Consider the following 14,512-nt stretch of genomic DNA (forward strand, 5'->3'; position numbering starts at 1 on the left):
GACAAAGCAGACGATATCACGCATTCATAGCAAACCCCTTTCAAAACGCGCGCGCACTGACGTCACGGGTCCGGCGCTTTGGCGGAGTGATACACTACATGAGGTGGTGACGTTCTTGAGTTGTAACCGAGTATACCAGAGCGGCTGCTGTAGCCACGGCGGTTGACTCGAAACAAGTCCAGCTCGCTTCCGCCTCCTTACCTACGACATCCCCCACGGCGGGAGAAGAGATGGCCATCGCGTTGGCTATGACCCGCAGTCCCCACCTTCAAACAACTATTCTCAGTGGCTCTAAATCAGCGATCCTAAATTTCCTTTACGCAAGAGTTTCCCCAGCAACTTTATCAGTCCTTTCGAAGGCACAGCACATTCGATCCCGCTCTTTCACTCTCGTCTGGGCCGCGGTGCGAGAATATTGTCTGGGCTCCCGCTCATACCGCGCTACCTGGAAACTCAGCGGCCCACGAAGCTGCTCGAACTTTGGTCTTCCGAGGGCTCGATGGCGCCGCCAATGATAGTGAAATATTCACTCTACGGGACAGGCTGCACACATTCGGGGACATCCTCGCCCATTACCGCTTGGAGCGTGCCATTTTTCCTTCTCCTCACCCATCTCTATCCCGATCCTTGGCGCTCCTTCCCCACCCCTACCATTATGTCTGCGATCTTTCCCGACACCTACATAGACGCATGTACATATTGTTCGGTCCCTCACGCATCGTTATCCCATATCGTATGGGCCTGTGATAGCATCCCATTATCCAGGCACCGATCCTATCCCATTCTCCTTACCATCACCAGCGAGGCGCGCTGGGAGGCCGCCCTGCGTGGCCCAAACCCCCAAATTCAAGAAGGCTTGACCCGCTCCTGCCCAAAAGGGGCCCTGCTGCCTGACGGACGATGGAGAAGACGTCGCCGGCCTAATCGCCCAAGCTGTGGCCAAATAAAGTTGTTCTGTCTGTCTGTCTGTCTGTCTGCGCAATCGAATGACGCACAATAAGAGAGACGCGCAACTTGGATGCCTTTATGAAAGAGTACGTGCCTAGAATGGCAGAACGAGCGCCAACCGTCGGCCCCCTTTGAAAACCTCAACTGCTGCCCAACGCTCTCTTGTCATGCCGGCCATGAAGCTCGTCCATCTGCGATAATGGTTTTGTACCTAATTCCTACTTTCTTCTCTACTTCTATCACATTTGCGCACTTGTGTCAGTTCACATTTGTTCCATTGCGGGAGCAAATGCAGTCATATGAAAAATGACTTTCCGCAGCTTTCGAACCCGATTTGCTGTTTGCGTGGTCTGCGCAGGTTTTCAGTACTTCTGAAACTTCCAACCAATTTTAAAGTGTATACCAGTGCAGAATTAGCGAGGATGCAAATATGTATAATTTATCACAGATAAAATGCATTAGAACATTAATAATTGGTTTCATTAAAGTTATACGAATTATTAAAATAATAAGTTGTAATGTAAGTAAATAAAAATTGACAAATGCTGTAAAAGATAAATAATAAACACAACATACAAAGACGACAGTACTTGACCCCCCACTCCAAAAACGTTCCGGAGTCCTTGTCCGCGAGAAAGTCCGATGAAGATTTACACAGTGTTCAAAGGGCCGTATTGCACCCGTATGAGGGTTTAGGCATGGAATACCGATGGCAATATGCAGTACACCCTCAAATTTGTGTGCACGCACAAACCTCTTCAGCAAAGCTTCAAAAAAACTGGTTGATTCCTCTGTCATAGGAATCAGTAAAACACGAAAGTGAAATCTGCGGCGAAATTTGCAGCTGAGCATGATTTGCGTGTCGGCGGCTGTCTTGTGGGTGTGCTTGGCAAGCGACGTCCTGCTGGTGGGTCGCTTCAGTAAAGGTGTAAGGCGTCATTTCCGTGACAGATATGACTTCAGTCAAACCATGGTGTATCGCGGCATAAAACACTTTCGTGTTAAAATATAAAACCCGAAAACGAACAACCCTAAGTATAACGTACTATTTTGTACTAAAGGTTGCTTCCCCACAAGAAGACCCTGTGTGCAGGGGTGCACCCTTTACAGGCCGCTTGCTCCGTTGTAATGGCGTCACTTCCGTGACGGATATGGCGTCAGTGAAATCTTTCTGTATCCAGGAATAAAACACTTTCGTGTTAAAAAGAGAACACACTGGCGGCGGGGGTCACATCAAAGGGTTCGGAATCGTGCCAACTCGACCACAACTAATTATGCTCACAGGGAGCGAAAATGAAGCTGCTTTATACAGAAGTTCAATGATACATTACGAATATATGGAAGAATAAAGAATGATCCGCAGAATGTGCCCGAACTGGAGCCAAATATGGCAAAAATACGGGCCGACCTAGGTAAGAGTCACATGAAAAAAAAGTTTTCACAGTACATACACATTCGAGGGAATGCTCGATAACTTGTGAAGTAATGGTTTGCTAAGCCGATATTGAAGGCATGTCTGGGTGCAGGCTGACTTCGCGATGAGTGAAGGAGGCGGAGGCGGATACCCTGCAGAAAGGAAGGGAGGGTGGGTGGCACGTCCTGTAGCCTCGGCGGTAATTTTGTGGGACACTGCCCAACGCATCCCCCCGAATCCTTAGATCATGGACCGTCCAGTGTCTGAAAAGTTAGGGGGCCTGTGGTGTCGGCATCCGCGACCATTCGTTCTCGTCGAGATGCGAAAGCATATCTGTGGGTGGTGTTACAGGACGAGGCGCCCGAGTGCGACCCGTCCCGGTTAAATTCATCCGGTGTCCTCTTTCTCTTAGAAGTGAAGGCTGGAGAGAACTCTGTCAGCGGAGGATTTTCGCGGTGTTTTCCAGAACCCCTGCCGATGAAACTTCGGGCATTGCCACAGTCGTTCTGGCAACAGCCGGACGAGACGAGCGGGGTGTCGCCAGCCATGGGGGTGTCTGTCCTACCGCCGCTCTTCAAGCACGACACTCAGGATGACATCACAGGTGAACATCCGTGCCACAGAATCTTTGCCGATTTTTAAGCTCTAGAGGTAATAAGCATGCAAGTTCCAGGACATCCCCGTAGGCAGTGGCGTTTATCCCACCGCCTTGGAGCATGTGAGGTGATCAAGACCTTCTACTCTCCGCTGCATGCGCGACTCAAACCTACCTGTACGATGGCTAATAAGGGCATTGCGCGCAACAAAATCTGCAGGGGGACTACTGACAAATGCAAGTGGGTAAGCTTATCTGAACCACTTAAAGTACGCATAAATCTTTGTAGCTGTGATCCGTGTAGATATTCCTTGTATTACTAGCTTTCCCTTTCAGAAAAATGTAAGGGGCCAAAGCAGCGCGTGCTTGTCGTCGGCATTTCATTCACGGGAGAAGTATCCGCGAACCCTGGCGAGCGTTCCTGAAAACGCGTTAGGACTGATAAAGAGTGTTCTATAGAAAAGCTGCAGCGTAATGAAGTAGTAGCAAGGAATGCTGACTGAGGGTGCTCGCAGAGTTCGTGGCCACACATTTTGGGGCCATTAATAAAGGCGTGCGGGAGAGGCACAAAAGCACACTTGCGCGACCATGGCGCTTTAGATGGCGCTTAAACTCACGGTTGATAAGGCTTATCAAGGTAATTTTATGCAGGGAGTTTTGCCTAGAAATAGAATCTCAGCATGATCCCAACTTATGGACGAATCATATATACTATGCACCTAACCTGGTGCGGAGTTATAGCTAGTTTTGCACGATATATACGCTTGCTATGTCACTTATGGAAACGTATATGCAAAATGTATGTCGTAAGCATGAAGAGAAACTAATTTATATTAAGAATAATTTAAGCTATTAGGGGATAGATCAGGTTATCTTAGACAATAACATTGTTCGAACAACACTAGTCGCAGTCTAGCTGCTGATATAGGAGACCGAGTGCGCATCTTTCTGTCCTTGACACGTACGGCACAGTTTGACTGTGCATGTGCTGCCTGCAGACTCGCGTTCTCTCACTCTCGCAGCTGTGCGACCTCTGACACCGCCCGAGGCGTCCGGTGAACGAAGGCCTCGGTCGCCAGATCGGGTCGTCCGAGTCAAGAACACGGACCTGCTTATGCGACTCTTCGACGAGGTTGACCCGGAGAGGAGGCCCATGGCGCCCATCGTCAAGAGGGGCCGGTGAGTGTGGCCGCTCGCAAGATGAACGGTTCATCTCACAACCTAGCTGCAGCACTGTGGAGGCTACATTGTTGTCCCCCTCAGGGCGCCTAACTCACCGCGAAGGAAGCGACAAAAGGCGCCGGGGCCGTGGGGTGCCACTTGCCGAGAGGGGAGAAGGGAGTGTCCTTTCAGGACCCCCTTCACGGCGGATTAGGCGCCCTCAGTGGGCGCGCTATTGATAACAATGTAGCCTCCACAGTGCTGCAGCTAGGTTGTGAGATGAACTATAGAAACGTCACTTCGATCCTCAGGTCGAATCGGTTCGATACGAAAGTTCACGGTGACGGCGCTTTTGAATGACATGGCCAGCGTATTTAAAATATGGGCCTATCCTTGCAGGGGTGGTCTATGCCATCGTTCCCACAGCGGCGCGGGTGGCCTTGCAAGCACGTTTAAGTGCAACGTCCGGTTCGGTGTAGTCTGTTACGAATTCACCCACGATGCCACACCGGCACAGACTTCAAGTAAACTGAACAGGCTGGCAGTTGTCCCCACGAGACAGCTTTTTAAAGTATACTAACAACATATTTATTTTCCAAAATTATTTCGGATTAAAACACGATGAGCGCTGTCGAGTGGCGCCCACCATGCGTTGCGTGCACAAGCATAGAACCAGGTTGACAAGTACACTGATGATAAACGCGACCAAGTAGCACATTGTTCCGCCGCTCGCTATAGCTGAGGGTGCTCTCCGTGGATGTAAAAATATGCGCCCAGGGCTATGGAGAGCCAATTTGCATTCGGTACCAATATCGCTGTCCCTGCAGTTGTGAGAACCTCACGATGATACATAGCAAGGTCACGAAGCTCGACAGAAATGCACTCTTCACGCGCACGAAGCTAGCACACTGGCGTCGCAATCAAAAAGTCGACAACGTTTACAGGTCATCTACAATAAACAAGACCTCAATGATGAGACGAATCATAAGGCCATGCATGATACTTGGCAAACGAACACGGATTACTCAAGCGCACCCACAAAGTGGGATCATCGTAACAAAAAAGCTTGCGCAGGTGTTCAGGCGACCAAGGTTTGACGCATGCATTCTTTTAAACTTCTGTAATCTGCATTTGCGTGAGCCCATGCCACTTGCTCCAGACGAAGGGCAGGATATGCGCCCATACAGGGCCCACAACGCCCCAAAGCAAAGCAAACAGGCGGTGTCGCGATATAGGGGAATCGTCCACATAACTAGTTATTCTTCCCTTTCCGGGGCCTTCCTGGCCGCATTTCGTTTCGGGCCTTTACCCTTCACCCGTGTGCTCCTGAAATGTCGTGTCGGCTCCGACACCGAAGGCGTTCGGTGCCTGACGGGCATGCGTGCGGCGGCCTGCCTCCTGCGCATGCTCCTCGTCTCCGACGCCTCCACCGAGCGCTCGTCCTCGAGTTCGGACACAGTCTCGCTGCCCGGGTAGGCCTTGGCCTTTCCCCAGGTGATCTTCTTGGAAAGCGACGGCTGAACTGGCGAAGCGCTGCCGCTGTCTGTGGCCGACGTGTCGTTGCTAAGCGCACTCAAAGCACTGGGATCTTCATCGTAACCCTCCGGACCGGCGGAAACTTTCTTGGTCTGAGCGGATTCCGCACTTGTGGCAGCCGAAGTCGTCGTCGCGGGAGGGTTCTGCTGCGAGCACAAACTGTTATTGCTGACGTCACTGTTGGTGCTTAAGTTACTGTTGTTGGATGTCTGCGCAGAAGACACTGACTGCGAGGTTATGTCGCTGGTCCTCTCCGTATCGCTCGAACGAGTGTCGGAGTCGCGCAAAAGCATTTCAATTTGTCCCTGAATTGGCGTGGGAGGTGCAGGCGACGAGCGGCCTTCGGAAAGGACCTTGGGCGTCTGAGTCCCCTCGTTCACCGGTTCATCAGCGCTGCTGGAAGGGCGTTGCGTGCTCTCACGGTCCTGCTGGGAGCCCTCTAGGTCGGCCTTTTTCTCGAGCTTCTCCGTGGCCTGGGGAGTGTCCGTCGCTTCCACCACCGGTATTACGTTCCCAATAACGCGACAATTTGTGGCCTTCTCGACGCCTTCCGCAGGGGGTTCGCTGCTCGACAGACAGTCAGCGTTGCTAACAGCTGCAAGCTCCGACGACGACCTTGAGACTTCCGGGACGATGGTCTCTGTTGGAATGATAGGACTGGATTCCGTTGCCTCGGCAAATTTGCTGTCGTTGAAGGTGTTCGCCGCACCCTCATTTCCTGTCGTCGGCGATTTATCTCGTTCAGGACACACTGACGTCAGTTCGGTGCCCGTGAAACCATGGCAGCCGAAGCCAACGCACTCGGACGAGCTACATACGAGTACCGGTCCAACGGAGTCTTGTGCTGTCATAGGGCTGATAGGAAGCGGACGCTTCTCATAACACGGGCAGCAGACAATTCGGGGCGTGGGGTCAGAAGCTCTCCACAGCGGCCTCTGTTCGGCGCCCAGCAGCAGTGCTCATCTGAGCTCAGTTCCGAGCAGGCGCTGCCGCGAACGTCAATTTTGTTCCGGCGGGGCTAAACGCAACCGCCATCATAGTGCTGATGATGCTGATCACTGTGTTCGGTGCCAGCACAAATGCCGACTTAAACGGCCATGAACGCACTTTGATTTTGTGCCTGGAAATCGTGCTCGGCATTACGCCCTCAATCGCAGCAGCTCCAGCACATTCTGAATGCTTTTTTTAATGCACGACCCGATAAAGGGAAAAGTTCCTCCTCTAGCACCCCCTCCCCCCTCAAAAAAAAAGGAAAAAAAAAACATGCTAGCTGGGGATTGCCTCGAAAGCGCGTCTGTTCATTCGCCGCACTGTACGTGGATGTAGACCTGTAGACGCAGTAATTTATGTGGGCCTGAACAGTTTACGCCACAAGAAAGGTGCGGTTATCTTTTCGGAGCATGTTCCAGAGCGCGCAGGCGCTTTCTGTCTTCGACCACTTCGCTAATCCTCCACGTTTGCGCTCCGTCACTGAAAATATATTGCCGTAATCATTATCTTCATCATTAGCATGACCAACAACGCAGTTCTTACTTTTTACACCACGCCGACGATTTGTTCTATTTCGCTGTACGTCGTCGCAAGCGTCCCAAACGGCCTGCCGTTTTGAAAGCGGTATTCAATGCATAGTTAAAGATGGGTTCTTGGACCAAAGGTTTATTCAAAAAGACACGTTTCGGCTTTAACTGTTGTGTTGTGTAAATTAGTTTTGTTCATTCCACCAGGTGGCGCACAGTGCTAAGGTGGCCATTTTCTGTTGTCATCATCAGTAACCGCAGCCCGGTTATAAATAGCATGTAATAACAATAAAGGCTCTTTTTCCATGGGTACGAGGTAGCGTCTGCTTCCCTCTGTCACATGTGGTGACTCGGTGGGCGTCGGATGCAACACCCCCGCACTGTTTCATTTGTGACGTCACCCTTTCTTTACATCGGGCGCCTTTGCTGATCGCGGAGGCCGTGCGCAAACGCACACGGATGCGGTGGTCCACGTGCTGGGGCTGCAGCTCTGCCTCGCTCCCCAACTGCGCAAGCGCGACGCGTGCTGCCACCACCCACCATCTCCTCCGCTGTTCTGTTGGTTCTCAAAATTGTGGTCCCCCTCTGGGCGCTCGCGCTGTACGTTCATTCCCCCTCCCGCATTCCGGTGCACGCGCGCATATGTTTCACAGACACGTGCACAGGTTTCTTGCGGTCTACCCACCTGGTGCGCGCGCATTAAAATTCGGGGCAAAGAATGGCTTCGGACAGAAATGGTTGGAAGTCAGCGACAGAGGTTGTCGTCCTGCAGTAGACATACAAATGTTGCTCTGGTGACGATAACAATGATGATGATGATGGTGATGATGACGATGATGACGATGATGATGATGGAAGTATATCTTCGATATAGATATAGGTTGAGAAGGAGGATATGCATGTCGAGAATAACCATGCCGAAAACAAAAGGAAGCAGCAAAATTACGAATTCCCGTTAAGCACTTTTAGTAGTTAATTCGATAGCATTAGTATCGAATTACCGAATGCGTCCGCTCACCGTCATCATCCTCTGTTTTTTTGCACCTTTTTCTTCCTGCGCGTATCACATCCTCCCTTTACCCACTTACGCCATCCCTTGCATAATTAAGTTTATTCGTTTCGAACATTCAATGTTCATACTGCTTGCGCGCAATCTGTGAGACAGCGCACGTTTTTTGCTTTATTTGCTTTTGTTGAGCTTGCAACAGTGGGAGCAGATATCTCTTGCTTCTGCATTTGTTTTATCTCGTCTCGTTTCAACGCGTTTCTAACATGTTTTTTTATTTGCTATCCTAAGATCTAATCAAACGTGTACTCTTATTTTCGCCCCAAGTATGCCTAAGGTTTCCTTTGGGCCGAGCAACGTGGACTTGTATGAGCTATGGAAGCAGTTTAGTAGCTTGGAATGCACTTGCCCATGTGTACTTTGTGTCCCAGCATTCCGTCACAGCTGTTTTCATTTCCTGATCCTTCGGCCATTTTCTGTGCCGAGGGACGCCGGATTTTCGACGTACCCTGTCAACCGACGCCTCCGCGTTCAAAGACAATTTTGTTGCTACGCGCCGCTTCGGGTCAGTAACGGTCTCTATGTAGCTCGACACGAATTGACTGGTGCCCTACGCTCTCCAGCAGTTTCGCGACGGGAATATGAGGTGGGACTCCCTGGCCCAACTTCACCGTGCTTCACCGCTGTACACCTGCCACGAGCGAGCCCTATGCCCACTAAGAGCTCTCCTGTGACGTAGTTACTCGCACAAGACTTCTGTATGCGAGCAGAAACGTCTCTGGTTTTTCATAAAGCTTTTGACGGCGATCCATTTTTTCTTAACTATGAAACTTCCAGCCGACCAGACGAGATTTCGTCAAACCTTAGATTTCATTTCTCTCCTGTAATGAAGCGAAGAGCTGCGCCTGCTGCTAGATGTTGTATTTATGCGTTTTCTTTTTGTTTTTTCTTGTACCTGCAAGTAGGCTCATGCGTCTGATGCCAGTAAATTATCATCATCATCATTAGACCACCCAGGTCCACTGCAGGACGATGGCCTCTCCCATTGACCTCCAACCGCTCCTGTCCTGCGCTGCTCGAGTCCGCAGCTTACCCCCGAGTTTCTTTATTTCATCCCTCCATCGGGCTGATGTCCTTCCCCTTCTTCTAGACCAATCTCTTGGTATCCACTCTCTTACCCTAATTGTTCACCGGTTGTCGGCTCCTCACACTACATAGCCAGTTCAAGTCCATTTCTTTTTTTATTATCTGTACAATGATATCTTCTACTCCAGTTTGTCCTCTGGTCCAGGTAGCTCGCTTCCTGTCCCTGAGTGTTACTCCTAACATTATCCGTTCCATGGCCCGTTGAGCCGACCTCAGCTTGCATTCTAGCTGTTTAGTAAGGTGCCAAGTTTCAGATCCGTATCTCATCACCGGCAGTATGCACTGCTTGTAGATTTTTCTTTTTTAGTGACAATGGTAGGTTACTCTTCATTACTTGGGAGTGCTTGCCGAGTGCTCTCCAGCCCATATACCTATTCTGCGATGGATTTCCCTCTAGTGGTTGGAGTCAGCGCTAACCATCTGTCCGAGGTAGTTGTGTCCTTTTACTTCTTCTAGCGTTTTATTTCCTAATCTGAAGAGGTCGTTTTTGACATCCTTAATCTTCATTACTTCAGATTTATTCATATATATTTTTAGCCCCACGGCCGTGCTTTCTGATTGCAGTTCCTCAAGAATTGTTTGCATGTGTTGTGCACTCTCACTCAGCAAGACTATGTCGTCCACAAACCTCAAATGGCTCAAGTATTCCCGGTTATCCTAAGCCCTATTTTTTCCCAGTCAAGCTTTCTAAATACTCCCGCCTGTGAATAGTTTTGGCGAGATAGTGTCTCCCTGTCTTACTCCCTTTCGGATCGGAAATTTATCGCTTTGCCTGTGAATGGCTATTCTGCCCATGCATTACTTATGCATGCCTTCTTGGAATCTTATGTAGGTCTCCTCTATTCCCTGGTCTTTCAGTGCTTCTAGCATGGTTGCAGTGTGTACTGAGTCAAACGCTTTCTCATAGTCTATAAATGTCATGTAAAGGGGATTAGTGTATTCTGCGCATTTTTCTATCACTTGATTTACAGTATGGATGTGATCCATGGTTTATTACCCTTTCCTAAACCCTGCCTGCTCTCTGGGTTGTTGGAAATCCAGGCTCTCACCTGTGCGGCTAACTAAAACTTTCGTAACCAAACAGCTTGTAAACAACTGAGAGTAGGCTGATGGGTCTGTAATTCTTGAGGTCCTTGGTACCTCTCTTTATGAATCAGAATAATGTTGGCATTTATCCAGGCTATTGGTATTTTTTGAGTCTTCAAGCATTCCGAAAATAGTACAGCAAGCTTTTCCAGTGGAATATCTCCTCCCTCCTTCAAAAGATCCATGGTTATGCCTTCGTTACCTGCAGCTTGTCCTATTTTCATGCCTTTGAGAGCCTTTCCAGCTTCCTCTTTAGTTACACATGTCGCAAGTTGAGCTTGTACTCTCCGTAGTTTCCCCTGGTCCAACGTCGCTGGCATACAGTCTGGTATAGAATCGTTCTGCTACCTTTATTATCTCGTCCAAGTTGCGCGTAATTTTGCCCTGCTCGTCTCTGAGTTCGTACACCCTGTCTTGGCTAGCTTTCTCTCAGTTGCTTTCAAGCTTCCCAAAATTTGCAGCGTTTCCTCTATCACTGCCATGTTATATGCACTAATGTCGTTTGTTTTACTTCTGTTAATTAGTTTCGGCAGCTCGGCTAATCCAATGCGATCCGCCGTTCTTGACACTTTCATGTTCTTACGTTTGGCAATTAGTTCCTTCGTTTTCTTAGTTGCCAGTAATAATTTAGACCAAATTCGAGCACTTTTCCAGTCAACGGAGTAAGTATTAAACTGTAAAAAGACGTACAAAAATGAAAGGCGGCACACACCAATACTAGTATACCACGGCTTGGGAAGAAGTCTGCCGCTCCGCACCAGCAACATTTTAGTCGCTGCTAACAGCTGCGGTCCCGCCGTCAGCTGGAACCAACGCCGTGCACGGCACAGCAGCCTCGGACGCGGGGGAATCCGATGCTTGACCATCCGGGCTGCCAGTTTTGGCAGAGTGGTGTTTCGCTTCAGCAATTTCGGCTGCTCGAGCGTTAGCGCCCGAATCGATGGTCCTGCTAGCCTCCAGGCCTTCCGCACGGGGAGAGTCGGTACACTTCGCAGAGCCTTCCCCCTTCGCGGACGGCTCAGCCAACCTGGACTCTTTTTTCTTTTGAATTTTGGCAACCTTCGACCCGCTCGCTGCAGAATCCTTGTCGCTGGGCTGGCGCGATGAAGTTCCGGGCTGTTTGGTGCGCTTGCTGGCACTTTTGACATGTGGCGGCGAGGAGGCCTTCTTATGCGACGCACTCGCCATACCCAGGATGCTTCGGAGCAGCGACATTCCTTCAAACCGAGGTTTCGGAGGCGGCTCTTCGGCGGGTTTCCTCTTCTTAATCCTCCTCAGCGACCTCGTCTTGCTCGTACCCGTGCCGTCGTCGTTCAGCTCCGAGAGTGTGACGCTGCCCGGATAAGCCTTCGCCTTGCCCCACGAAATCTTGCGGTCCATTGCTGCCAGCAGTTCAGTGTCGATCAGGTCAGTCATGGGCGACGTGGAGATTTTTGTAGGAGGCTTCGATTTAGGCTGTGGCTGGCTGCTTGCACTTCTCATCTTGAGGGCAGCTTCAGCGTTATCCTTGTTCCGTCGGAACGGCCAGATCAGCGTTCTTTGCTGCTGAGGAGGCTGAAGACCCGAGCAATTGCCCGCTTGCTCGGATCGGATTGTCTTCTTCGGAGGTCTAGAGCCTGCTGCCCGGCTTTCCTGTCTTGGGTCCGGGCCACTACTGTCGGCGAAACGAACCGTGTGGTCGCAGCTTTCTCGGCCAGAGCGGCCACTCGATGTCGTCGTCGTTGGAAGCGGTTCTGCAGGCATGTCTTGAGTTGCACGTCGTTCGCTGTTTTCCGATGCAATCACGGTTGTGGACTTGTCTATCTTCGAGGACTGCTGTATGTCTATTCCGGCCGTAACCGCGCTGATGAAGTCTTGAACATTCTCGTAGATGTGATCAGGAGCGGTACGTTTTGACTCAATCGCTGGGATGTCTTCCAGCGGCGGCATAGACGTCGAGGACATTGAGAGACATCTTCCTTCGCTGTCTTCAAATTCGGGCTCTAACAGATCCCGCGATGGCACCCTAGTGTCCTTACTGACTGTCGAATCTCCTACCTGGCTATTCGCCGGTGTTGTGGGGTTCGCGAGACACGACAACGGCTCCCGAGGTGAGTTGGTCTCGACATCGGCCTTTTGTCCGCTGTAATTTCTTTCAAACCTTTTTCCGCTGGCCTTCTCCTTCGGTTGCTGTTTTATCTGCGGCTGCTTCACTGGCTTGGCCATCCTCGATTGATCGGCCTTACTGGAAACCGGATGGCTTTTAATCATGCTGAACCACGGGGTTTGGTGGACGAGCATGTACAACACTTGACAGGCTAAATTTTGACGAAATTTTTGACAATTGATGCCACGCACGCCTCATGGGCCGCCATCGTGGCCACAGCGATACTAATGGCCCTGGTGATATCGCAGTTCTCTGTTGCTCTGGAAAGTTGCCCATCATATCAAATGTGCGATATATTGAGGTCACTGAATTATTTTTACACTCATACAACATGTTGTCGTTGCACCTTTACTGTGGGTCTTCACCAGCTGTTTGTTTTTTCTCGTTGATCTTACCGGACTACTAAACGCAAATCTTAGCAGTGAATCATGTAAGGTGTTACACAAGATGACGTTGACAATGGGGTGTGCCCAAATAGGGGATTGGCAAATGCCCCTGCTGGAATAGACTAGTTAATTTCCTATCATCAACACCTGAAAGATTTGGGGTACGGGATAGCAGCTACTACATGATACGTAGCTTGACAGGGATTTAAGGAGTCATGCAGGCCACGTAAAGCCACTTGGTTCGGTGGGAAGGACGCAGCGTAGCTTGTTAAAAACCGGGCAGGCGCTAAACGTAGCAAAAACCAGTAGCGCTCGTCGCCTGTACATTGTTTGGCATTGGGAATTTCTTGCTGCTTCGAACTATGAAGCTATCGCACCGCAAGACAAGGAAAGTCTCACTTTTCATGCTTTTTACGTCAAGTGGAATGGAAAGAAGCAATAAGGGAAGTTCACCTGGTGACCTCTAGCGCCCCATAAACACCATCATCAATACAGCGTTGCCTCTTAATTTGAAATTCAAATTTGAATAAACAGTAGCGATTTAACCAATAGACTACAGAAATCAGTACAAATGGCAACTTACGTATTACAATAAAAAGCGAAAAAATCAATGCAAACATGGGCGGGCTCGAATTGGAAGACAAGAACACGCGCAGAGAAATGGAGGGCGGAAAAGGAATAAATTATTCAGTCGATGTTCCTCCGGGAGAGAGTCCATGTAATGTAGCGACGGCGACGGGCCCAAAGGGCTCAACAGAGAGAGAGAGAGAGAATACTTTACTTTAAAGGGAAGAAGGGGAAACGATAGAGAAGAAAGGAAAATCTTAGCCTCCCCGTTCCAGGCTGCATATGGTGGCCTTCAAGATGAAATCCGCCAGGTTCCTCTGCTCCTCCATCTTGGTTGCAGAAGTCAGCCACTCTCCAGTGCGGTGTGCCCTAATTGGCTTGGTGTTTGGGCAGACCCACAGGATGTGGGTTTGATCCTGCGGTACCTTACAGCGTGCACAGTTCGGGAGGGGTGTGTCGGTAGGTGAAGTAGAGCTGGTGTGAGAAGCGTGCTTGTCTTTGCTTGACGAAGGGTAACAGCTGTTCCTGCCGGGTCAGTCTGGGGTGAGGTGACGGAAGAAGTCTCTTATCGGGTAGGTAGGTCTTTAGTGTAAGGGTGGGAAGACTATGGTTCTGGACTTCGTCACTGATTTCTGGACTTCGTCACTGAAAAGGGTTTCGCGGGCTCCTTCATTCCACGACATAGCAGTGTGCCCAGGGATCCAGCACACCCTAGCTGGTCCTTTGACGGCAGAAAAAAGGGGTAGCACATTTGGCTGGCTATGGTGTTCTGGCCCAAAAGAATGCATGCTTTTTTCGAATCGATGTAAATATTGGTGATTCTACTAGGTTCGGATTGGTGAGCTGCTGCGAGGGCTGTGGCGAGGATTTCCGCCTCCTGAGCTCTCCTCCACTGTGTGGCAGCTGCGGAGATCAATGTTCGCTTTTCCTTTTGTGGTCACGTAGGCAATCGCACACATGTTGCCTCTCTTGGCCGCGTCGGTGGAGACATGAATATTATCCGG

The 14,512-nt window shown here is 50.1% G+C and overlaps 1 protein-coding gene across 1 annotated transcript in view; it reads left to right on the forward strand.

Moving 5' to 3' along the window:
• Positions 1 to 14,512, forward strand: part of LOC144144360 (uncharacterized) — a 32,911-nt gene that overhangs the window by 16,127 nt on the left and 2,272 nt on the right. Inside the window, exons 2-3 of the mRNA XM_077675783.1 lie at positions 2,829 to 2,966; positions 3,980 to 4,136. Of these exons, the coding sequence (XP_077531909.1) occupies positions 2,829 to 2,966; positions 3,980 to 4,136 (295 nt within the window). The remainder of the gene's footprint in view (positions 1 to 2,828; positions 2,967 to 3,979; positions 4,137 to 14,512) is intronic.

The sequence above is a fragment of the Haemaphysalis longicornis genome, unplaced genomic scaffold (assembly GCF_048455015.1).
Source record: "Haemaphysalis longicornis isolate Haplotype H1 unplaced genomic scaffold, Haemaphysalis longicornis Haplotype H1 scaffold_7, whole genome shotgun sequence".
In the NCBI taxonomy this organism is placed as follows: Eukaryota; Metazoa; Arthropoda; class Arachnida; order Ixodida; family Ixodidae; genus Haemaphysalis; species Haemaphysalis longicornis.